Source organism: Rhinolophus sinicus, chromosome 8 (assembly GCF_057876585.1).
Source record: "Rhinolophus sinicus isolate RSI-liver-muscle chromosome 8, RSI-T2T, whole genome shotgun sequence".
Lineage (NCBI taxonomy): Eukaryota > Metazoa > Chordata > Mammalia > Chiroptera > Rhinolophidae > Rhinolophus > Rhinolophus sinicus.
The window spans coordinates 8,232,707-8,255,148 of record NC_142508.1 but is presented as its reverse complement, the minus strand read 5'-3'; the positions used below and the strand labels follow the sequence as shown (position 1 = coordinate 8,255,148).

The window sequence follows — 22,442 nt, the reverse complement described above, 5'->3', positions numbered from 1 at the left end:
CTGGTGGTATAACTATGTTGTAGTTCAGAATACTTAAATAAACTTATCAGTTTTTTTGTGCTGACAGATGTGGGTCTTCTTGTGATCCCTACATCGTTACATAGTAACAACAACAGGGGAGGACGTTGCCACAATTAGTTTCGAGCAGAAATTCTGCATTGACTGGGACATAGCACAGCTTCTCTAGGTATCAGTGCCCTTGTTTGTAAAATGTGGTGAAGGAGAGATACCACAGCCTCAACTTATATTTATAAATGACAGTGTTCTGCCAAGAAATGGAGTTACCTTGGTGAATCTCTCATTTCAGGCCACATGTGATCAGCGTGGCTGCTGCTGGAAACCTCAGGGGACCATAAGCGTGCCCTGGTGCTACTATTCCAAGAGTCATGGCTATCAAGTGGAGGGCAACCTCGTAAACACCAGGGCAGGTAAGCCAGACCGTGAGGCACGAGCTCCGGACCCGCTGCGGTTGGCTCTGTTTGCTTCAGAGGCCAGTCATCATGGCATGCCGAGTTTGCTCTGCACGGCCACGCTCCTGCACATGGCGGAGGGTGGCACCGCTCTTAAGCATGGACTAGAATCTATTTTGCCATCAAGGGAAAAAAATGACTGTCCTGGGAGTTCAGAGACATGGTCTATTCCTGGCTCTACCTTTACTGTATCTTCATAACATTGTGCAGATAGCATGAGTTCTTTGGTCCCTAAGTTTTAGCTTTTAAAAGGAGGGATTTGAACTCAGTAACCTCTGAGACTACTTACAACTCTAATATAATGCGATTTTAATGATATGGAACAATTCCAATTTTTAAACATTTTGTAAAAGTTAGCGTGTCAATGTCAGTGTGCACGGACTAAACATCCGCTCTGCTTCCCTGTCTTCCTCTCACCCTAAAACGTAAAGCATAAAAGTGAACACCCAGGGGGATAACAGAAGGTGGCTGTTCTGGGGAGGCTCTTAGCATAAAGGAAGACACGTGCTCTCTAGAGGCTTTTGGCCTGATGGGCTTTTCTAAGGTCTTGACTCTCTACGTGCCTTACCTAACTAGGCAGAGGGCATGGATGTCTATGGTCACCTGTAATGTAACAAGAAAATAATCGGGAAGGAATAACGTACATACACAAACTGAGGGCCGAGAGTGTAAAGGGTATGTAATTAACATAGAATGACTGATGGGCCAGGGGAATGAGAGTTCGGCCTTTTGGGGGCAGTTTCCACTCAGATTTTATAGAAGAAGGCATGGTTTTTGGGTAAGATCATGACAATGCCCAGCTTCAGATTCTGGCCCAAGATAATACGCATACATGATGGGCATGTGTCTTACCTAAAACCTTCTTTGGGGAAATTAAGGCTTTTCACCAGCTCCTTTAACCTAAAGCGTAATTTTTATGTGGCTGTTATTTGCAAATGCACACAGCCGGCTACCTAAACTTTTCCCCTCTCTGTTAGGATTCACAGCCCAGTTGAAAAGGTTGCCGTCTCCATCCCTATTTGGAAATGATGTAGACAACGTCCTTCTCACAGCGGAATACCAGACATCCAATCGTTTCCACTTTAAGGTTGCAGTTCGTTTCTTTTTTTCAAATCATTCATAAGAGGTTCTTGTTCCCTACCTGATAACTGTGGTTACTACAAAATAGAGCATTTTGCTAATGGAGGTATTAATATTTTTCTCAACTGCCATTATTCTCAGTAGCACATGTATGTTGAAGGTACCTATAGCCTTCCTTCAGTGTGATAACTTCCTAAATAGATGTTATAGAGTTGACTGGTGAGTTTTGACTTTCATTTGTTTGCCCTTAGCACCAGGTGAAATGTAGTAGAGAGGGGAACAAAGAATTATTACAGCTTTGAAAATTCTAGAGATAATCCATCTCTGCAGACTTGGAGTGTATATTTCTACCTACAGACTAACGTATGCCCAAGCGTTCAGCCTCTGAGCTTGGTAATGTAATGTGCACATACGTGTCCCTTAGACATAATGCCACTTGGATCAACACCCGAGTTGTAAAACCACGAGTCCCTGGGAAACACTGGTGGTGGTGGGAACGCTTCTGTGGTGGAAAAACAGAGACATTGTCATGTCAGCTTGCTTTCCCTTCATCTCTCTGCACAGTTAACTGACCCAAACAAAGTCAGGTACGAAGTGCCCCATGAGCATGTCCAATCCTTCAAAGGAAATGCTGCTTCTCCCTTGACCTATGAAGTTGAGGTTTCCCCACAGCCATTTAGCATCAAAGTGAAGAGAAGAGGCAACACTCGTGTCCTGTAAGTTTGAAAACCCCTATCTGGGGATGAGAGTGGAAGGGGAGGGAGGTTTGTAAGCCTGGCAAAGGGTGTGTCTCAGCAGTATTCCTGAAGGTTGGTGACCAGACTCTGCACTTCCAAATGGATGCCTTTTTTCTGCCTTTCTGCCTTGTTATTCTTTTTTTTGTTTTGTTATTACTAAACATTTATTATAGACCAGACACTGGGCTGTGGCTTTTTTCTCTTCTGTTTGATCATTTTCTCTGCTTTATTTCCCCCCTTCCTTCCTCCATTCATCTAACCACGGACCCACCAGTAACTGTTTATGGAACATCTCCTATAATGCACCCATCTTCAAGAACTCTTGATCTCTTGGTGTCCATGGAGAAATGTCCCAGGAGGGCAAATGGGGCCAATTAAATAGGGAATATTGAGTCCTTGACAATGAAAGGCCACTTTTCTAAGCGGTTGTGTTCCACCACCCCCTTGCCCTCTTGTCCTTGTGTCTTCCGCCTGTGTCTAGGTTGGATACAAGCATTGGGCCCCTCCTGTTTGCCGATCAGTTCCTGCAGCTCTCCATGCGACTGCCGAGTGCTAACGTGTACGGTCTGGGAGAACACGTGCACCGCCAGTACCGCCATGATATGAACTGGAAGACCTGGCCCATATTTGCCAGGGACACAACCCCCAATGGGGTAAGTTTTCAGAAGGGCCGTCATAGTCTCATTCTTGAAGGTCACTCCTAGCAGTACAGTATCATGGTTAAGAGTAAGATTCTGGGGTGGGGGTGTCTGCGCCTGAATTCTAGCACTGCTACTCACCAGTTACCGGGTTCTGGGCAGGGTACCTCTCTCTGTGTCTTCAGTTCCCCCTCTATACAATGGGGCAATATACTCGCCTCATAGAGTCATGATGGGAATGAAATGAATCGATATGTATAGAGTCTCTAGAGGAGTGTGTGCCACATAGAAAGTGCTCAATAAATGTCAACTACTTTTCATCCTACCTTCCTTTTGAACTAACTGGTTCTGGAGAAGCCATTACTAATATTGACTCTACACAATATTTGTTATAATCTCCATCTTTTAGGTTGACCTGTATAAGTCACCAACTGATCAGGTTTGTTAGCAACATAGGATAAAATATCAACTAAATTACTGTATTAATCATTCTTTGTGTGAAGAATTTGGGGACAGTGGCAGAATAGAGTTTTGTTGTTGTTACTGTTTTCTTTTTTGTTTTCTTTTGACTGCTAAAACCCAAAGCAGAGGTCTTTTCTAGGCTCTGCAATACAGGTCTGGGTTAGCAACTTTCCTGCCTTTGCAGAGCTAGTGGCTAGATGTAAAAAGGTCATAGGAATAATTTCTTGATGATTTTTGTACATTATCTCTATTTGCCAAAAGAACTCTGAAAAAAGTAAGGATAATTTATCCCACTTAACAGATGAGCAGAAAAGCAAAACAGAGGTTCAGAAAAGCAAAACAAATCCCCAATGGGGAAAAAAAGTTTGTAAGTAACAGAGATAAGATCTAATCCCTGGCCTACCTAGAAAAACAGAAAAGACATTGAGTCAGCAGCTCATCTGGGAGTTTCTGGTGATGGTTGTTTAATAAGGAATCCCAGTTCCTTGATACTTGAATTGTGCAGCGTGGGCACCACTGTGTAAGAAACGTGGGATCTCGGCTCTCTCTCCCATCACTAAATTAGAATCCACATTTAACTAAGATTCCCAGGTAATATAGATGCAGACCACATTTTGCGAAATGCTGTCCTAGAGCAGTGATTCTCAAACATGACTACGTGTTGGAATCACCTGGGCAAATTTAAGAAACCGTCAGTGCTTGCTTCCATCCCCAGGATGGGTTAGGATGCAGCCTGGGTTAAGAACTACTGTCCTGTTCTAAAGTCTGGAAGACCAGCTCAAGTTCGGAAGTCTACTATTGGGAAGATGGGAAGACCAGATATCTCAAGTACAGCTCCATCTAGTTGCGAATTGGGTTCGGTCAGGTTAAGACCATCCACTCTGAGAGGAGAGCTTTTCTAAGCTGTAATTTCAAAATTCATGTCCTCTCACATCCCAACAGACGTCATACATTCTCACATTCCTTCTAGATAAGTAGCCATAGCTGGCTCATTCAACAAGGGAACACTAACTCACTTGGTTAACATCAGCCACATATAGACCCTATATTTTTAAAATGTATTTGTGTGTTCTTAACCCATGTGTTCCCTGTCAATCATTGACAACATCCATACTGATTTCCTAAGTCCTTTCTGCCCAAGCAGAGTGTAGATGATTAGAATGTAAATGTGTGGTTTTTAACTGTCTTTCTGCAGGATGGAACTAACTTGTATGGCGCACAGACATTCTTCCTGTGCCTTGAAGATGCTAGTGGATTGTCCTTTGGAGTGTTTCTGATGAACAGCAATGCCATGGGTAAAGGACTAAAAGAATATTCATGAAAAAACGCATCAGAGCAATTCTGAGTCCCATTTGTACAGCACGATGATAAAAGGAATGGAGCCCTTTAGGAATGGCTGAGCCGTAGCTTTTGGCCTCATGTGTTCTCCGACTGTTCCAGCTCTACTTTGTTACCTGTTGACCCATGGTAGCCATGAGTAGGGGTTTCTCTCCTAGTGTATGATTTTCCTGAATCTGGTTGCCTCTATTGGAATATTTGCTATGACAGAGTGAAGACAGCTAACCCTTTTCTGTAATCTACTGAGGCAGTTTCTACCCATTTGTTCTTCTCCTTCCTTAGACTTTCATCCACAAAAGGGGTAGGAAACAGCCAATTGCCCTGGGCCCAATGATGACAGTAGCTGGGCCTAACCAGGGAGCTATAACTGAGCAGTGAATGTTCCATTCAGACACTCCAAGCGTAGCAAGGTCAAGTGGGGTGGCAAGGGTCATGCAGAGTAAGATCCAATTGGTTAAGACCCAGCAGTGTATCCTCACAGGAGTCTAGAAAGGAGCTAGCCTCCCCATTTTGGAAGGTTTTAGACTAGATCAATGATTCTCAACTGTTGTCTGCTTGCACCAGTCACCACAGATCCCAGTGGCAATGAATCAGTCACCACAGGGGAAGAAGAGATGTATCAGAATCTCCCAGGGTTGATGGTGGGCACAGGTATTGATTCCCACCCTTTCTCAGTTGAGAATCAAGGGAGTAGATCCATGCTACTCAGAGCACGGACCGTGGTTGGTTCATGAACTGTCACAGGTCTACAGTAAGATAAGTATATAAATTGAGAGTAAGCATTGCCATAGCATCCAAGTACACGCATGAACCCTTTTCTAGTAATTCATTATCGTGTTATTTTATAACAGTATCCGTTTGCAAAGAATCGGACATTTAAAAACTAAGCTGTGATCCTTCACCACAGATTGTTTGAGAATCACTCTAGGAGATCTAAGATGGCTCTTAGATACCTAGTAGAATCTTAAGCGTCTAAGAACAGACTGAGATAATACAAGGATGGTACAGTTTCAGGTAGTTGAAAGGAACCAGAAAAGAAGTCGAGTCAGGCTCAAAGGGAAAGGTCACGGGGTCCTAGGTACTCTGTGTGACCTGCACCTGTGACCAGAGACTGGTCACAGATTTCCCTGTCGAGAAATCCTGAGGCCTTTTACCCCTAATTATAAACCAAGGCCATAGGGAGGCTTCACCTCTGAGAACTGGGATTGGGGCGTAGAGGGATTTTAAATGTATACTATAATCTTGGACATTTTTTAAGTGAGGCTAGTACCTCAGTATGTCTAGTTGGGTTATATTCCTGCAATGATGGTGGGGCGTAGGATGGGAACAGCACGTTCTATAGTCATGAATGTCAAAGAAGAAAAATTCTTCCTCTACCCTCTGAGGTTCAGTATTTGGGGGCCTGTGAATCAAACTGACCGCAGACAGGTCAGCAGGAGGAAAGACAGAGTTTATTTATACACGAGACATGCATACACACGAGGGCTCAGTGACGAGGAACTCAAAGGAATGGTTAGAATTTGGGGCTTATATACCATCCTCATAGGTACATGGGAGGAGGAGAAAGGCACTTGTGAACAAATGATTTCTTCGAGGAGGAGGGAGGGATTAAAGGCACGTAGGGGAAAGCAAATGACTTTTGGAAAGATAAATGAGCTTTTAGGAGAATAGCTATGATATTCTCGGTGCAATGTCTGTTCAGATGTGATGCTAATGTATTGTCTCAGAGAAGATTAAAATGGGTCCAGGGAGGCGGTTTATGGCAGCTGAGTTCCTTTGGAAGGCTCTGCTTTTAGGCCCATAAGGGATTTCAGAAACTCACATTCCTTAGCTTAAATTAATTTCTCTGCCACCTTGGCTGCTTCTGGAACCCCCTCATGAAACTGGTTGCTTTTTCCTGAGAGCCTGGATCCTGACACAGGAATTAAGACACTCCAGTCACCAAGTATCAAAATCTGTCCCAGAACCAATGCTTTGACTCTCGTGGGCTGTGAGGGTGGACTTGGAGCTTCAGAGTTTGTCCCTTTGTATGAAAAATCTGAGGCGTTGGGATCACTTCAGTCACGTCCAGATGGCTGTCATGCTCTGCTCTAAAACTTTGTGATTATTCCCCTAGAATAAGTTCTCCTTTTTCTTTCTTCATTTTTTCAATCTTTCAAGACGTCGTCCTCCAGCCCACACCAGCTATCACCTACCGCACCACCGGGGGCGTTCTTGACTTCTACGTGTTCTTGGGAAACACTCCAGAGCAAGTGGTTCAAGAGTATCTAGAGGTAAACCGATGATTCATGACTACAACTGCAGAAATCCTAAATAGCACTCAGAAAAGCAAGTTTAATATGCAAGGGGGACTCCTGAAAATCTGCTGTTAGAAGGAGCTGTTATAAATCTGCTACTACAAATTGACCCAACCTTCAGGGGTGTAGATGAGCATTCTAACATTAGTAAAATATAGTGTGTTGGGGAATGGAGTATCTTCTGTGGCCCCAAACCCATGCTTAGAAAAAGTTTATTAAAAATCAAGTATTTCTAACTTTTCCTCCACATTATTTCTTTCAGCTCATTGGACGGCCAGCCATGCCCGCATATTGGGCACTTGGATTTCATCTCAGTCGTTATGACTACGAATCCCTGGATAAACTGAAACAGGTCGTGGAGAGAAACCGGGCCGCACAGCTCCCTTATGTAAGGACTTTAAAAAAAAAATCCTCCAAAAAAGATTTCCATTGGGAATAAGAATTACCGATTATACTTTCTCCCCACTGAGTTTTTTCTTTTTTAAATATGCAATAAGAAGATGTTTATATATTCAGAGCACTAGACTTTTCTGTTGGGACAGCCATTCCTTCAAGGAACTCTCTCTTTAGTAGGAAATCACACTTAGAGACCACAACGATGGGGTTAGAAGGCAATCTGTTTTTGTCTTTGTTTTTTTCTAAAATCACGTATTTTATTAGTAAAATTTTCTCATGCTCACTGCATTAACTACATTTTACATTATGCATTTTTATTTGACTTCTCAAGGCTTTTCTTCCCCTACTTTAAGTGAGCAAAAGGATATGGTACATACACATAATAAAATATTTTTTTATATTTTCAATGGCTATTTTTTTTTTAGAGGGCTAGTCAGGCCCTTCATAATCACACTGACAGAGAAATGATAAAGAAAATTAACTGTTTGCTTACTTAGATCATTCTGTCCTTAGTCTAAATTTGAATGTGTGTATTATATAATGGGGAGTGAGGTTTTCTAAGACGTGCAAAGGGAAAAAGCCCAGTAGTCTCAGGAATTACCCTCTCCTCTCCCAGCCCATTCTGTTGGAGGCAGATAACTAGGTCCTAGAGCAAGAGTCACTTCCTTCTGGGCTCCAGTATTTCCGTACAGGTAAAATTAGGAAAGATTAATCATCAAAGAAGACGTGACGTAGAAGGGCAGCAACAAAACAAAATGTGGGTTAGTAAAATGAGGGAGAAAAAGGGGGGAACAGTCCCTTCCCCCTTTATCTTGTGGCGGGGGTAGGATTTAGGGGATGGACGTGTCTTAGACAGCCTTAATAGGTTGTTGGAATTGCTGTGGTTCGTTTGTTAGACTGGTTTGTAATGCCAGGGGCCAGGCAGCAGGTAGGATACTGCCGTCCACCTGATTCCAGGGGTGGGGTCAGGCCTTGGGGAAACAGTGGGTCGTTTGCTTTGAAATTACCGTTGGCAAAGAAGCCCTCTAACGCCAGGGGCCATTGAGAAGCCTGTGCACAGCCCAGCACAGAGGCAGTGTGTATCGTGAGGAGTAACGACTGACTCATCTTACCAGGGAAATTCCTAGGGGCTGAATTGTGGACCTTGTGTATTCTTTCAGGACGTTCAGCACGCTGATATTGATTATATGGATAAGAGGAGGGACTTCACTTATAATCCAGTAGAGTTTAAAGGCTTTCCTGAGTTTGCTGAGGAGTTACACAATAACGGACAGAAACTGGTCATCATTGTGGTATGTGCTTGCCCCCTAAAGTCAGGTACTTGCTCTGCCTTGGCATTACACCCTTCTCCCCATCCTGTGTCCCCCAATTTCCAGTCTCCTTTCAGAGCCTGTAGCTGAAAGCGAGGTCCTTCATTGTATTGTTTCCCTTCTTAGGACCCAGCTATCTCCAACACGTCATCCCCAAGTGATCCCTACGGCCCGTATGACAGGGGTTCAGACATGAAGATATGGGTGAATGCTCCAGATGGAGTGACTCCACTCGTTGGGGAGGTAAACTAACGGGGCGGGGGGTGGCGGAGGGGCTGTGGCAGCTTGTGTGTAATTGTTTTGTTTTACATTTTCAGATGCCTTATACAAGTATATGCCGGGGATAAACTTGCCCTGTTCTTTCATCCTCAAGTACTTCCCAGCCGTCCTCGCGCTTACATTCCTTCCATAGTCAAGTCTCTTTAATCAGTAGCCTCCACACTGAATAAACACTTCCTCCCCTCCCATCAGCTGACTGCAGTCTACTTTCCTCCCCCATCACTTCACTGACACTGCTCTGGTAAATGGTACCAGTCACCACCATGGAACCATTTCCAGTGGAGCCATTTCATTCCTCTTCTCACTCGGTTTCTGTGTGGTATCTGACAAGTTCTCAAACCTTTATCTGCCCTTGGTTTCCATGAAGGTGTTGTCTGCTGGTTCACTTCTTATACCTCTGCTGATCTGAGCACATACTGTCTGGTGGGAAGGGGATAGGAAAGGAATAGAGAAGAGGAATGGGCCATCAGAACCCACAGCTTGCAATGGACCGGTTGAAATTTATACATTACTCTCTATCATTTATCATTCCTCGAATTGGGAGTAGACAAAGTGAGAGGACAGGGAGAACCAGAGCTGCTGATTAAAAGGACTTAGCGAATTTTGTAAAATTAGTTTTTCCTCCAGTGATGATTGACTCCCCCTGACACTTATTCTGAGTATTTGGGGTTCGGCATGTCCCTAACTAAAAAGGACCTGTGCCTGGCACCTTGGTTGCCATGATCATATTAGGCATTGCTTTGCAAAGTACCCTGTTTTACTCTGTATTCATTCAACTTACTGCAATCAGTGCTTTTCTTTTTCTCCTGCAGGTCTGGCCTGGAAAAACTGTGTTTCCTGATTACACCAACCCCAGGTGTGCTGTTTGGTGGGCAGAGGAATTTAAGCTTTTTCACAATCAAGTGAAGTTCGATGGAATCTGGATTGTGAGTTCTTACCATTTTGATTATTAGGTGACTCATACTCAGACTGTGTGTGTCTATGTCATTGAATCATGCAGCACTGGGGGAAGAGGTGGAGAAGAAAGCTAGCATGGCAATAATGCTAAATATTCCCTACCTTGTGTGTGTGTTCATGTCGCTGAGTCGGCTCTGAGTCCCAGGGACCCTACGAATGAGTGACGCCTACCGTGTCCTGTCCTCACAGCCCTGCTCAGCTCCTGCGGCCTCAGGCCTGTGACTTCTGTATGTGTCAGTCCATCTCATGTTCGGTCTTCTCTTTCCTGCTGCCTTCTGTTCACCCAGCATCACTGTCGTTCCCTGAGCACCCTGCCTTCTCATGAGGTGCCCGTGGTAGGACAGCTTCAGTTTGCTCAGTTTTGCCTCCAGAGATGGTTCAGGCTTCATTTGCTCTAAGACCTACTCGTTTGTCTTCCTGGTGGCCCAGGGTCTCCGTGGAGCTCTCCTCCAACACCGTACTTCAAATGAATCCATCTTTCCCTATCAGCCTTCGTCACTGTCCAACTTTCTTATCCGTACATAGTAATTGGGAATAGGAGGGTGTGGATGATCTTACCCTTGGTCTCTAATGACACGTCTGTGCTCTTAATGACCTTTCCTGATTCTTCCATTGGTGGCCTTTCTGAGAATCAGCTTTCTCTTGATTTCTTGGCTGCAGTCTCCATTTGAATTGATGACTGAGCCAAAGTAAGCAAAATCTTTAACAATTTGAATGTCTCCATTGCCTATGTCAAAGTTGTGTATTTCTTCCATAGTCATGATTTTTTGTCTTCTTGATATTCAAATTCCCTATATTACTATTCAGATAATCTTACACAAACAAGTAGCATAGAATCAAAACCAGATCATTATAGTTGGAAGTAATCTGTTTTTGTTTTTTTCTCCCCCAGTCCAGCACTCCTTTTACAAATGAGTGAGCTGACATAGAAATAGGTCATATACTCCTTACATTGTCACAAGGTACATGAATCATCCAGTTGCCAGTTCAGGGCTCTTTCATGTGGACATGTCAGACACACTGATCAGAGCCAAAGTACCCAGGTGCTTTGGGAGCAAAACTATCACTGCAATAAAGACAAGTGTCTCTGTATTGTCAAATGAAAACACATGCAATGCAACAAATGTTTAGCAAAATTTCTGGGGCTCTAGAGTTGAACTGTTTTCTATTTATGAGAGAAATGTGGAAAATTCAAACAATACAGAGAGCTAAAACTAGGAAAGTAAAATCCTCTAAAATGATATTAACTGAAAACATCTACCATCACTACTTTTTTGCTAGGACGCCCCACTTAAAAGCTGTTGACACATTCTCACTCTCTCACTCTCTCTGCTTATATGTGTGTTTTTATATGTATAAATATTTATGTGTGTGTATTCACAGCTATATTTGGATATACGAGAATGTATAACTTGATATATGTGGAATCATATAAATTGAAAATGTTTTTTCATCTAATGTGTTTGGAAATTTTTCATTTTCAGTGATTACAGACATACATGATTTTGAAGGGATTTTAAGAATCTTCTTCATGAACGATTCTCAGTGCATAGAGGAGACAGGAACATCTATTTTCTGTCCTTGTACATAAGAACCTCTCTAAAAAAGAAGTATCTGGAATCATTTTTCTGACTCCTCAAAAAGGAGAAGAAAAAAAGACACCATTAGTACAATGTAAGGGGACATGTTATGTTTTCTTAATAGTTTTGCTCCTTCTCTTGTAGGATATGAATGAAGTCTCCAACTTCGTTGATGGTTCAGTTTCAGGATGTTCCACAAGCAGTCTGAATTATCCTCCATTCACGCCCAGTAAGTCTTGCTGGTTCGTCTGACTAAGTGGCATTGCATACTTGGTACTTTAAGTTCCTAAGGATAGAGATGAACAACCTGGCAAGGGAGTTTGTACGTACGTGTGCATAGGGAAAGGAGAATGTGGGTAATATATAAAGACAACTAGGAAAGAAACTCAAGACACTCCATGCTTCCCTAAATGAGGCATAAATTCAAAAGGGGGCAATCTAGTTCTTTTACCTACAGTCTGAGCTGTTTCTAAAGGAAGGTCCTAGAAAGAGAAGATATGGTGCAGAAGCCAGAAGCTAGTGGTTAGTCTATGTTCCTGTAGAGTGCACCCCCACAGGTCAGAGCTGGCCAGAGAAAGACCACATTACCAGGCTTGGTCTTCAGATGAGCGTCAAGTCTGATGAGATCAAGAGTATGAAGAACAGACCTGAACTGTAGGTTGAAAGGGAGCCAGAACCCACGGCTTGGGAGTTGAAAGTCAAAGTCAGTGAATGTGATCCAAGTGAGCTCAGACTGAAATGTGACCAGAACTGTTTCTCAGAGTGTGGCCCCGAAATCCCAGCATTTGTTGTAGTCTGAAGAAAGTTACGGGCTCACAGACAAATTGTCTTTTGATTAAGAAAGGAATGAGCTGCTGGAATTACAGCATCTTATGAAGATTTCCAGTCCAGTGAGAAAACAGGAAATTGGGGCAGATGGGTCAAAAATCAAATGTTGAGGAACTTGGATGGGAGGCCAAACAGTTCACACTTTACTCTTTTGTGAGAGAAGCTATTTACATTTTAGTAAGAGGGAAATATGGTAGTCAGATGGTTTGGGAAATACTAATCTGGCATTAATGCACAGTATGAATTAGAAAATCAATAGATCAGGAGTCAATTAGCCATTAAGAAACTTTTGCAATAGTTAAAATCTAAAGATAATTAGGATCTGAGCCAGAGTGGTGCAGTGGAAGCAGAAAAGAGTCAATGAGTGAAAATGAGATTGGGCAATCATCCTTTATCATACCAGGTCAATGGAGAGAAGGGGTGAGGAATTAATGTACACTTCCATCTAATATTTCTATTTTTGAACCACTTAACTTAGCTCAGTTTGAAGAATTCAGATTGAATGTCAAGTCTAACTGGATCCTCTTGCTTCCAAATGTCTGCCTCTGGTCTCCTGAGTGCCCAGGTGGGAGAAGGTGTACGAGTCCCCACCATTTTTTTACATAGCGGAGAAACTACCCCAAGTGTATAGCCCTCTGATAGTGAGCAAGCTGTACGATCATTTACAGGAGGGCCGCAATAAATGCTTGCCCAGGGAGCCACCACTTCAGGTTCTCTGATAGTCCAGGAGCAGGGGACGTGCCTCTGAAGTGCTCACTGCCTGATCCCTCTTTTGTCCCAGGAGTCCTGGATGGGTACCTGTTCAGCAAGACTCTCTGCATGGATGCTGTGCAGCACTGGGGCAAGCAGTATGATGTCCACAATCTCTACGGCTACTCCATGGCCATTGCCACTGCAGAGTAAGGCCACAATTGCTATGGCCTTAATACATGTCAAATTATTGAGCTTGCTAGATGCTAGGTGCCTGAACCCTGCAAGTTAAGTATGGTGATTGTTGAATGAATGAAGACACTACCTAGCACATAGGGAAGAAGGAATCCAATAAATATTTGTGGGACGCATGAAATGGAAGAATGAATGAATAAATGGCTAAATGGAAGGTTGGAAGTAAGAAAGAAGTAACATGACCAAGGTCAAACAGCTAGTGAATTGTAAAAGCAATATTTAAGCCCATTTCTTCACGAGTCCTAGATACATATATTTTTCTCTCGGCCACACTGTGTAGACTGGAGGATGGAGGGTTAAGTGACTCAGGCCTCATGTGCTTTGGGGTTTTAGATGCTGGCTCAGCATCTTCCTACTGTGCTGTGTGTGCCTTTGTGTATGGAAAAGTTTTAGTGAGGAAAAGCTATTGACCACTTACCCCGCTCACTGCACCTGTGACAGCAGGCAGCCAGAGCCAAACCACAGTCTTTCATTAGCAAAGTCCAGGTGTAATTTTAACCTTCTTGACAGTTGTTAAAAAAATTATAGAGCAAACATTTTTAAGTATATGAGAGACTTCTAATTTAAAAACATATAGGTGATATATGTTTATATTTACTTTTAAAAGTACGCACATACATATATAATTTTAACATGGCTCTTCTTATTACAAAATTGTGACCAAAGACTTTCTCCTTAAAAAAAGAATTTAAATTCCAAGAGGGGGGTTCATAAATTCCAAGAGGGGGTTCATAAGTGTATGTCTGAAATCCCACGATGTGGAAGATCAGTGTATACAGACAACTACGAGTATGTAAACTTCACCTTTGGTCCATAAAAATTGTATGCCTCTAGTGACTAGACTTGGCGAGGCTGCTTTGGAAATTCTTGGAAATTATGGAGCTCTTGATGTACATAAACCACCTTAAAACAAAACAAAACATAAATATACTTCACGGTACAGTCTGCTCCCGACAGCAATTCTAACCCTTCTGGGAGAGAGGAGAGAAGAATGGGGTAGTAACTTTCGAGGTCCCTGGCATGTGTCACACGAAGGTCACACATGGACTCCTAAGTCTCTCTGTTTTTCTAGGGCCGTCAAGACCGTGTTCCCAGATAAGAGAAGCTTCATTGTAACCCGTTCTACCTTCGCGGGATCGGGCAAGTTTGCAGCCCATTGGTTAGGAGACAATGCGGCCACCTGGGACGACCTGCGCTGGTCCATCCCCGGCATGCTTGAGTTCAACCTTTTTGGTGTCCCAATGGTGAGTCCACATTCCCAGCTCGCTGATGACTCGCAGCCCCCGGAAAGCCTCATGCTAGAAAGCTGGCAGTCCTAAAGCTCCCCTCCCCCCCACTCTCCATGGCCCAGGGATTCATGTTTTCAGAGCATGTGCTTCATCTGCATTGCACAGCTCTGGTCCCACAGCGCTCTTTCCTGTACTGCCTTATAAAGATAGCAAGTGCAGCCTCCAAGTGATGTCTCTGGAAAATTGTTTTTCTAATAAAGTAAAACATACATGCAAAAAAGGACACATATCCTTAAGCAGACATACGTTGATGAGTTTCACAAACTGGACACATCTGCGTATCTAGCACCGCGATGAGGAAAGATAACGTCAGCACCTGAGAGATGGCGTAGTTAAATTCAACATATATATTTATTGAGCTCCTACTGTGTGCAGGCACCGAGCTAGCTATGCATGGTGAGGGTGGAGAAAAGCATAAATATAGGGACAGAAACACCTCTCTCCCCAAAGAGTTTATAGTTTAGTAAGAGGAGACATATATGAGTAAATGTTATGACAAGCTGGGGTAAAAGTGCTCACAGGGACATACTCATTCAGTGTTCAGGGAGAGCCTGAGAAAGGGACATATCAACGCTGACAAGATCACAAGGAACAAAGAATGTGAGGGGAGGGAGTTAAAGAAACTTCATGGAGAAGACGGCTCCCGAGTTTAACCATGAAAAGGGGGTATGTTTTAGCAGGCTAATGGGGGGAGGTCATTGTAAACTTAAGAAATACATTTGGGCACAAGCATACAAGCATACATTTGAGACTTTGCTGTGTCTATAAGGACTAGAATGGGAAGTGATGCTGGAAATGTGGTGAGAACCAGATTTTAAGGAACTCATAGGGTAAGCTGCAAGGAGACCCTGGAGGTTTTTGAATAAGTGAGTGACAGTATCAAATTTAAGCTTTGGAAGAATAATTCTGATAGTAGTGTGGTCAAAATAATATCCGCTGCATTTCTAGTTAGTGTTCATCAAAAAGCTATTGTATGTCAAGTGTTTTATTTACATTATCCAATTTATGAAAACCCTGTTAGCTCATTAGTGCCCACTTTAACAAAATGAGGAAACTGAGGCACAGAAGGTCTAAGTAACTTACTCAAAGTCACCTGGCAGTAACGAACAGACACAGGGTATAATCCAATTGAGTCACACTATGTTAATTAGCCTTCTCAGTAAGAGGTTAGCACAGTTCGGTGGGGAGGTCCCTGGTAGAAAGCAAAGCAGGGGACACTCACAAGCGGCCTGTCCCTCCAGGTGGGTCCTGACATATGTGGCTATGCACTGGATGCCCCTGAGGAGCTCTGCAGACGGTGGATGCAGCTGGGAGCCTTCTATCCGTTTTCCAGGAATCACAATGGTCAAGGCTACAAGGTGAGTCTCCCAGCAGACAGGATCCAAATACATTTGGCGCATAGTAGGACTACGTCTGTTTGCGTCCTCGCCAAGCAATCTGTTGAGCCAGCCTCCTTCCTGGTGCTTCCCTCGGGTGAAGTTGCACCACCGTTCGCCATCAACAGGGACCTCTGATGTGCCATTTAAATGCCCTGTGCCACCGCCTCTGCTACTTCTGCTGCAGTCAAGGGAAAGGTGACTCTGTTAAGGAATCTAACCTCTACACTCTTTGTAATGAGAACCAATGAGGAAATACTGCAAAATTATTTAACTGGCCGTCTCCAGAGTGAACACTCGTAAAGAGTGGATGAGGGAAGCTGAGGGGAAGAGGAGCCACTTCCTTGGTGAAATGATCTCCCTTGGCCCAACTGTACTGATGGGAGGCGAAGTTTCCACCTGGGCCTCAGGTCTTTCTGGAAGGAAACTCTTGGTTGTGATGAATGGGGTCTGGAATTGTCCACGTGCTTCTGTTATTTGTAGCCGGATCACAATTGCAACCTCTTGTCTCCTTCCAGGCCCAGGATCCTGCCTCCTTTGGAGCTGACTCTCTGCTGCTGAATTCCTCCAGGCACTACCTGACCATCCGCTATACTCTATTGCCCTATCTTTACACCCTCTTCTATCGCGCTCACAGGTGGGGGGAGACAGTGGCCAGGCCTCTTCTGCATGAGTAAGTTCATTTCACCCAAAGAACTTTGGGTGATGGATCTGGGTGGCATTGACTATATCATCAAATATTAGAGTGAAAATGGAAACGATGCATACAGTTACTCAGATACATATATTTGTGTATATGTATACATATATGTACGTGTGTGTGTGTGTGTGTGTGTGTGTGTGTGTGTGTGTATTAAATTGGAATACCCAGTTGGTATTTACAAGGCTATTGCTGTCTAGACACTATTCTAGGAGTATGTTTAAGTATTATGGACTGTTCCCTTTTGGGGAAAGAGCTAAACTAAATGTCATGGGACTTGAGATCTTTTCTTTGTTCTGCCATCAACTAACTCTTTATCTTGACAAATGACTTTAGTTCTTTTATCCTTACTTTCTTTAGTTTTAAAGGATTAGATAGCTTGAACTTGATGGTCTCTTTTCTAATACACTACACTCAGGCTGTAGGACTTAAAAGGCCTGCCTTGTCAAAATACAGTTCATTTCCTTACGTGTCTGACCTTTTAGCCCCTCACGCACATATCTGCTCTATTATTATCTACCCATTATTTTGGGTAAGGTTTTGCCACCTCCTGTAATTCCCTGTTAAAAAGCAGATATCCTAAAAGAGAAAAGAGTAAAATTTTATATTCTCTGCTATTTTTTGTGATCAAGTCCAGTTCCTTCTTGATAGTCAGCTGCAGATTTAAAACGTATTGCTTATCGTACTTATTGTTTTAAAGGGGAGTTATGGCACATCGAGTTGCAGCCTGGAACCTGCCTAGCATAGATACTGGAATAGGTTGTCCAGCCTGGGGCAAGAACAGGAGGTTTACATGGGCTGGGGGGAAGTGAATTCCTCTGCAGGAGTGGAGAGGTGAGGGTTGAATAGGTGTCACAGAATAATTTCGGGGGTTACCCCAGGCAGGGAGCCTATGTGGGCACAGCTTCCAGGAAGCCTTGGCCCAGACCTCAGTGACCGTCTCTCTGATCTCCAGGTTTTATGGGGACAGCAGCACTTGGGACGTGCACCAGCAGTTTCTCTGGGGGTCTGGCCTCCTCATCACTCCAGTTCTGAATGAGGCAAGTGTTCCTGCAGAGACGCCTGGTGGTCTCTGCTTCTGTTCCTGCTTCCCTGCAAACCCTTCTCTCTTCTCAGAACCGCTGCTCTGCTCTTTGTTCCAGACCCATGGCCAACCCCTGAGGCTGACTCAGGCTTGAAGACAGTGGGCAGGGTTTGGGGAAGTTCGATACCTGATTTTTTTTCTCTACAAGTCTTTTGTCTTGACCAAGTTTCCCACCAGTATAGAAGCCTCTCCTGGCGAATCTGGGCTTAAGAATGGTCCTGTTAGTTGTCAGATTCTCATAGCCGGTCACTGCTTGATCTGTGATGCAGAGGCAGAATGGGGCAGTGACCCCGCACTCACGCTAAGGTCAGGCTGAGCAGGGTGTGATTGCTGCCTCTGCCATTTGGGCCTGGTGTGATCTGGTAAAAGTTACTGGGCTCATTCCTCAGCTGTAAAGGTGAGATAGTAATAGTGCCTATCCGTGGGGACTGTGGGAAGATGGAATGAGGTAATCAATATAAAGCGGGAATTTTTCCCACAGCACATTTTAAAATAATAATAATAATATTGTTATTGATGTGGTTCCACTGAATATTTTTCTTCGAATTCCAAGTTGTTGCCTCTATTATTCCTATTAGAAGAAAGGCACGATTTCCTAACAGAGAAAAGAAAGGCCATTTATGCACTCTCAGCACAGGGTTGAGAAGGCCCCTATGGGAATGCTAGGAAATTTATTTTATTCCTTTCAGAGGCTGGGCCCATGAAGAACAATATTTTGTTTTAATTTCAGGGTGCAGAGAAAGTGATGGCATATATGCCGGATGCCGTCTGGTACAATTATGAGACTGTAAGTAGCTTTGACTTTTCTAAAACTCTTTGAGACCACAGCTGCAGCTGTGTAGACAGGATACCTCCCTGGAGAGCGAAACTCCTGTGCGTGCACTGAATGTTTCCATAGTATTTTCTGTAATTTCATAGCAGAGTTGATGAAATGAGCCGAAGTCACTTATCATCAGTGATGATGAAATCTGAAAAACATACTTCCACGTGTTTCAATCGTCAGTAAGATAGAGATTCCGGTGGAATGTCTCATGGGCAAATGTTGGAGGGGCCAATGGACAATTTGCACCTGGTCATGAGTTAGATTACTTGTTTAGAACTATCAGTTTGTGTGACACATGTCAAATAGCCTCAGCATGGCATAAAAGAGCTCCCAAATCCCCAACTGATGGCAAAACCTGTTGTTCTTAATTTCTTTCCCTTCTCTTGTTTGATTGCCTAACTCGATAGTAATTCAGCTAGGTGGGAAAAGTAGTGAGCCATAGACAACTCAGCTCGTGGGTGAGAGGTGGAGGCGAATGTGCTCTCGCCAGTGTGTTGACTTGTCTGCATCCGTCAGGGGGGCCGAGTGAGATGGAGAAAGCAAAAAGTGGAGATGGACCTTCCTGGAGACAAAATTGGACTTCACCTCCGAGGAGGCTGCATCTTCCCTATCCAACAGCCAGCCACAACCACTGTGGCCAGGTACAGTGTGGCTGGTATTTCCTCCTCTAAGGGGGAGGCTGACTACGCTGGTCATTTCTGTACCCCAGGAGGGTCCAAATATGGGTCTCATTCTTCCAGAGATGATTTGCCTTCTCTTTGGTTACAAGCCAGGACTGCTGTCAACTTGGGATCACATTAGCTCCCTTCAAGCATCATGCATGTTAACTCATGTAGGATCAAGTAGTATTTTAGTGGGTCGATCCTTCAGAATCTCTAGTCCACCGTGCTCCTAGAAGTGTTATTCTGGACTCCTATAAGTATTTTAACTTTTGTGCCACTCTTTACTTTCTTCTTTGGTTATTTGGTGAATATACTTAATCTTTCTTACAAAATTTAAGGTCATCAATGGGGTGTGATCTATTTGCCGTAGACTTCCTAGCAAATGAAAGCTACTCAGTACATGCATGTTAGATCAAAAGCAGGTGGTTTTGATGGTAACAGAACGTGACTCACATAGCGCAGAGTGGAAGGCTGACCTGTGAAAGAATGCGACAGGGACGGTGAGATCAGTGAGGGATTCAGTGGGAGCAGAAAATTGGGAGGTAGTCCAGAGGAGTGGAGAGATAAAGACAGATGCCGCATGTAACTGCTCTTTCTTTTCCTCTCTCTATGTCCACCTATTGCACCATCTTTTTGCCTAGTGTTTTGTGTTTGCTATTCTAAATTATAAGGCAGATAATTAGAATGTTTTATTTTTCTCTCAAAACAAACTGAAAATAAAATTAGGAAAGTTGCCATTATAGAAATGGACCTTCTTGTATTGTATTGCTTTCTGAGTCAAAACTGTTCTCAGGCAGGGGGAAAATTTTATCGCCCCAACTACTGTTAATATTTCTCCTGCAGGTCTCATCTCTAAAATGATTAGGCTGAACCAATCACTGTCTAGGATTTCTTTCTCTTCTAATAGTCTGTATTCTATAAAATAGTGGCACCAGCAACTTTTGTTGTAGCTACTGCAGAGATTGTGGTGCTTAAATTCTTGCCTCCTACATAGATGTTTATTGCTAATGTTTGGGATATGTTGTTTTTTAATCTCCTGTGACATTACTGATTCCAGAGAAAGATGTGCTTTGGTTTGGCCTTTGTGCCTGAAGAAAAGCAGAGCCATCTGCCGCTAGTAGATTCCCATTTGAAATTTGGCAGCATCATTCTCAGCTCCTTGACAAAATTCTGTAAGTCTTTGTATCTTACATACATCTTGCCTCCCACAGTCGGCGGAACCCTCTGGGTCTTATCATTGCCCTAGATGAGAACAAAGAAGCAAAAGGTGAACTTTTCTGGGACGACGGGGAAACCAAAGGTGAGCACTGTTGTGACAATCTCGCCATTGTCGAACCTGTGCCTTTGAGTTATTCCTGCTGCTCATTCAGCTGTGGGAGCGATCCCACCAGGCACAGTAGCATTGCTGGCTCTGGAGAAGAATTTTGGGTTTAGTTGCTCTGCTCATGGGTACTGGCGGATGGACCACTGATGGACGGAAAGCACACTCTACTGCTTAGAATGCTCCCATTGGCCAGCGGTATCCATAGGCTCTCATTTGATTGTCAGTGGGAACCTGAAAGAGATGTTTTTAAGATTGTCCCTGCTATTCAATGGAGACATCGTCCCCCAAAGTGTTAATGAACAGAGGTCAATGATACAAAAAAAATACCCATGCCAGTGAGGCAGTGAGATTGCACTTTTCTAGTGTGTCTACATCAAGCTTCTTAGCACATTTTTCTGTCTCCAACTTATTAACAACACTTGTGGCTCCAACTTAGGAAATAGATTCACTTAGACATACACCCCGGAAGCACTTGGAAGGGAACTTTTTCAAGGTTAAACTAGAAAGCAAAAGGGAAAACAGTGGCTTTGCTTGGAAGACTCAAGACTCTTGCTTCTCAAGATATAGCTTCCAAGACGGCCAGAGTAAACCTGTTCTGTGGTGGGCAGACCAGAGTCTGACTCGTGCATCTTTCTTTCACTTTCAGATACTGTGGCTAATAAAGTTTATCTCCTCTGTGAGTTTTCCGTCACCCAAGTGAGTAGTCGATTTTTATGAGTCTTAGATGTGAGCTTTTGTCTGACCATGAGCTCATATGTGTTTGTGTCTGTACGTAGTTATATTTGTAACTCCGTATGCATGACTGACTGTAAGTGAGCACAGAGCATTTATGACTGTAAGGGGGTTATGAATTAACTCCCTATAATTGAATCATTCATGTTAGTAAAAAAGAGGTAATGATATGGAGAAGTCAAAGTAGTCAGTTTTTTACGTAGGTTTTTAAAAAATTTCTGTGTGTGTGTCTTTCTATCCTCTACCGCCCACACTCACCCCTCTCTCTCTGTCTCATTCTCTCTCTCTCTGTCTCACCTTGGGGATCAAAATAAGTTTGTGCTGCTTAAGCATACATTAGTAGAGGCAGCTACGGGGCATTCAGAGCAGTTTGGGGTAGGATGGAATATTTGAGTGACTTGAGAATCTGTATTGTAATTAGACATTTGTGCTTGTTTTGTAGAACCGCTTGGAGGTGAAGATTTTGCAATCAACCTACAAAGATCCTAATAATCTAGTATTTAAAGAGATTAAGATCCTCGGGACCCAGGAACCGAAGAACGTTATAGTGAAACACAACAACGTCCAGAGTCAAGTTTCTCCTAATGTCACATATGACAGTAACCTACAGGTACAACTCCATTTTGTTGAGCTAGTACGTCATGAGTTCTTCATACCTGTGGTGTCTCTTCTTGCCAAGGCGGCATCAGTTCTGAAGAACCAGAGCCTACTCTGAGGCCTGGGGTGGGAAGTGAGATGGTTAGGAGAGAAAAAAATTGGGGATTAGACCAGAGCTAGAATGAATGAGGGCGCCGCCAGAAACTGGAGAAAGGTGAAGTGGTCTTTCATCCTCATTCCCCTATTCGCACATCGGTCTTCTGTTCTCTCTGACTGGGAGCAAAGTTAGGAGTGTGGGAAACAGGATTAGAGGAAAAGTAGGTCTGAAAGCTGCTAGAAACGTAGAGGTGGGAGGTGGGATTCCCATTCACGAAACTTTTGAGATGCGTTTTTTGTTTGTTTTTACTGTATTGAGTTGTATAGATTCTCCAGCACATACATTTTCAGGAAATATTTTAAGTCAAAGAATTTGGCAAGCCTAGCTAATGGCTACTTACTTGGTTAGGTGATAAGAATAAAATAACTTTTCATCAGTTGT

At 43.4% G+C, this 22,442-nt stretch overlaps 1 protein-coding gene across 2 annotated transcripts in view; it reads left to right on the top strand.

Annotated features, from left to right (window-relative positions):
• MGAM (maltase-glucoamylase) overlaps positions 1 to 22,442 on the top strand; it is a 73,836-nt gene that overhangs the window by 19,913 nt on the left and 31,481 nt on the right. For both annotated transcript variants that reach the window (XM_088799871.1, XM_074315260.2), the window contains exons 4-24: positions 308 to 428; positions 1,448 to 1,557; positions 2,115 to 2,266; positions 2,769 to 2,940; positions 4,583 to 4,682; positions 6,886 to 6,998; positions 7,285 to 7,410; positions 8,579 to 8,710; positions 8,855 to 8,971; positions 9,820 to 9,933; positions 11,689 to 11,773; positions 13,154 to 13,271; positions 14,390 to 14,561; positions 15,848 to 15,964; positions 16,501 to 16,655; positions 17,638 to 17,722; positions 18,497 to 18,553; positions 19,106 to 19,230; positions 20,463 to 20,551; positions 21,222 to 21,271; positions 21,750 to 21,917. In XM_088799871.1, coding sequence (XP_088655997.1) covers positions 308 to 428; positions 1,448 to 1,557; positions 2,115 to 2,266; positions 2,769 to 2,940; positions 4,583 to 4,682; positions 6,886 to 6,998; positions 7,285 to 7,410; positions 8,579 to 8,710; positions 8,855 to 8,971; positions 9,820 to 9,933; positions 11,689 to 11,773; positions 13,154 to 13,271; positions 14,390 to 14,561; positions 15,848 to 15,964; positions 16,501 to 16,655; positions 17,638 to 17,722; positions 18,497 to 18,553; positions 19,106 to 19,230; positions 20,463 to 20,551; positions 21,222 to 21,271; positions 21,750 to 21,917 — 2,478 coding nt within the window. The remainder of the gene's footprint in view (positions 1 to 307; positions 429 to 1,447; positions 1,558 to 2,114; positions 2,267 to 2,768; positions 2,941 to 4,582; positions 4,683 to 6,885; positions 6,999 to 7,284; positions 7,411 to 8,578; positions 8,711 to 8,854; positions 8,972 to 9,819; positions 9,934 to 11,688; positions 11,774 to 13,153; positions 13,272 to 14,389; positions 14,562 to 15,847; positions 15,965 to 16,500; positions 16,656 to 17,637; positions 17,723 to 18,496; positions 18,554 to 19,105; positions 19,231 to 20,462; positions 20,552 to 21,221; positions 21,272 to 21,749; positions 21,918 to 22,442) is intronic.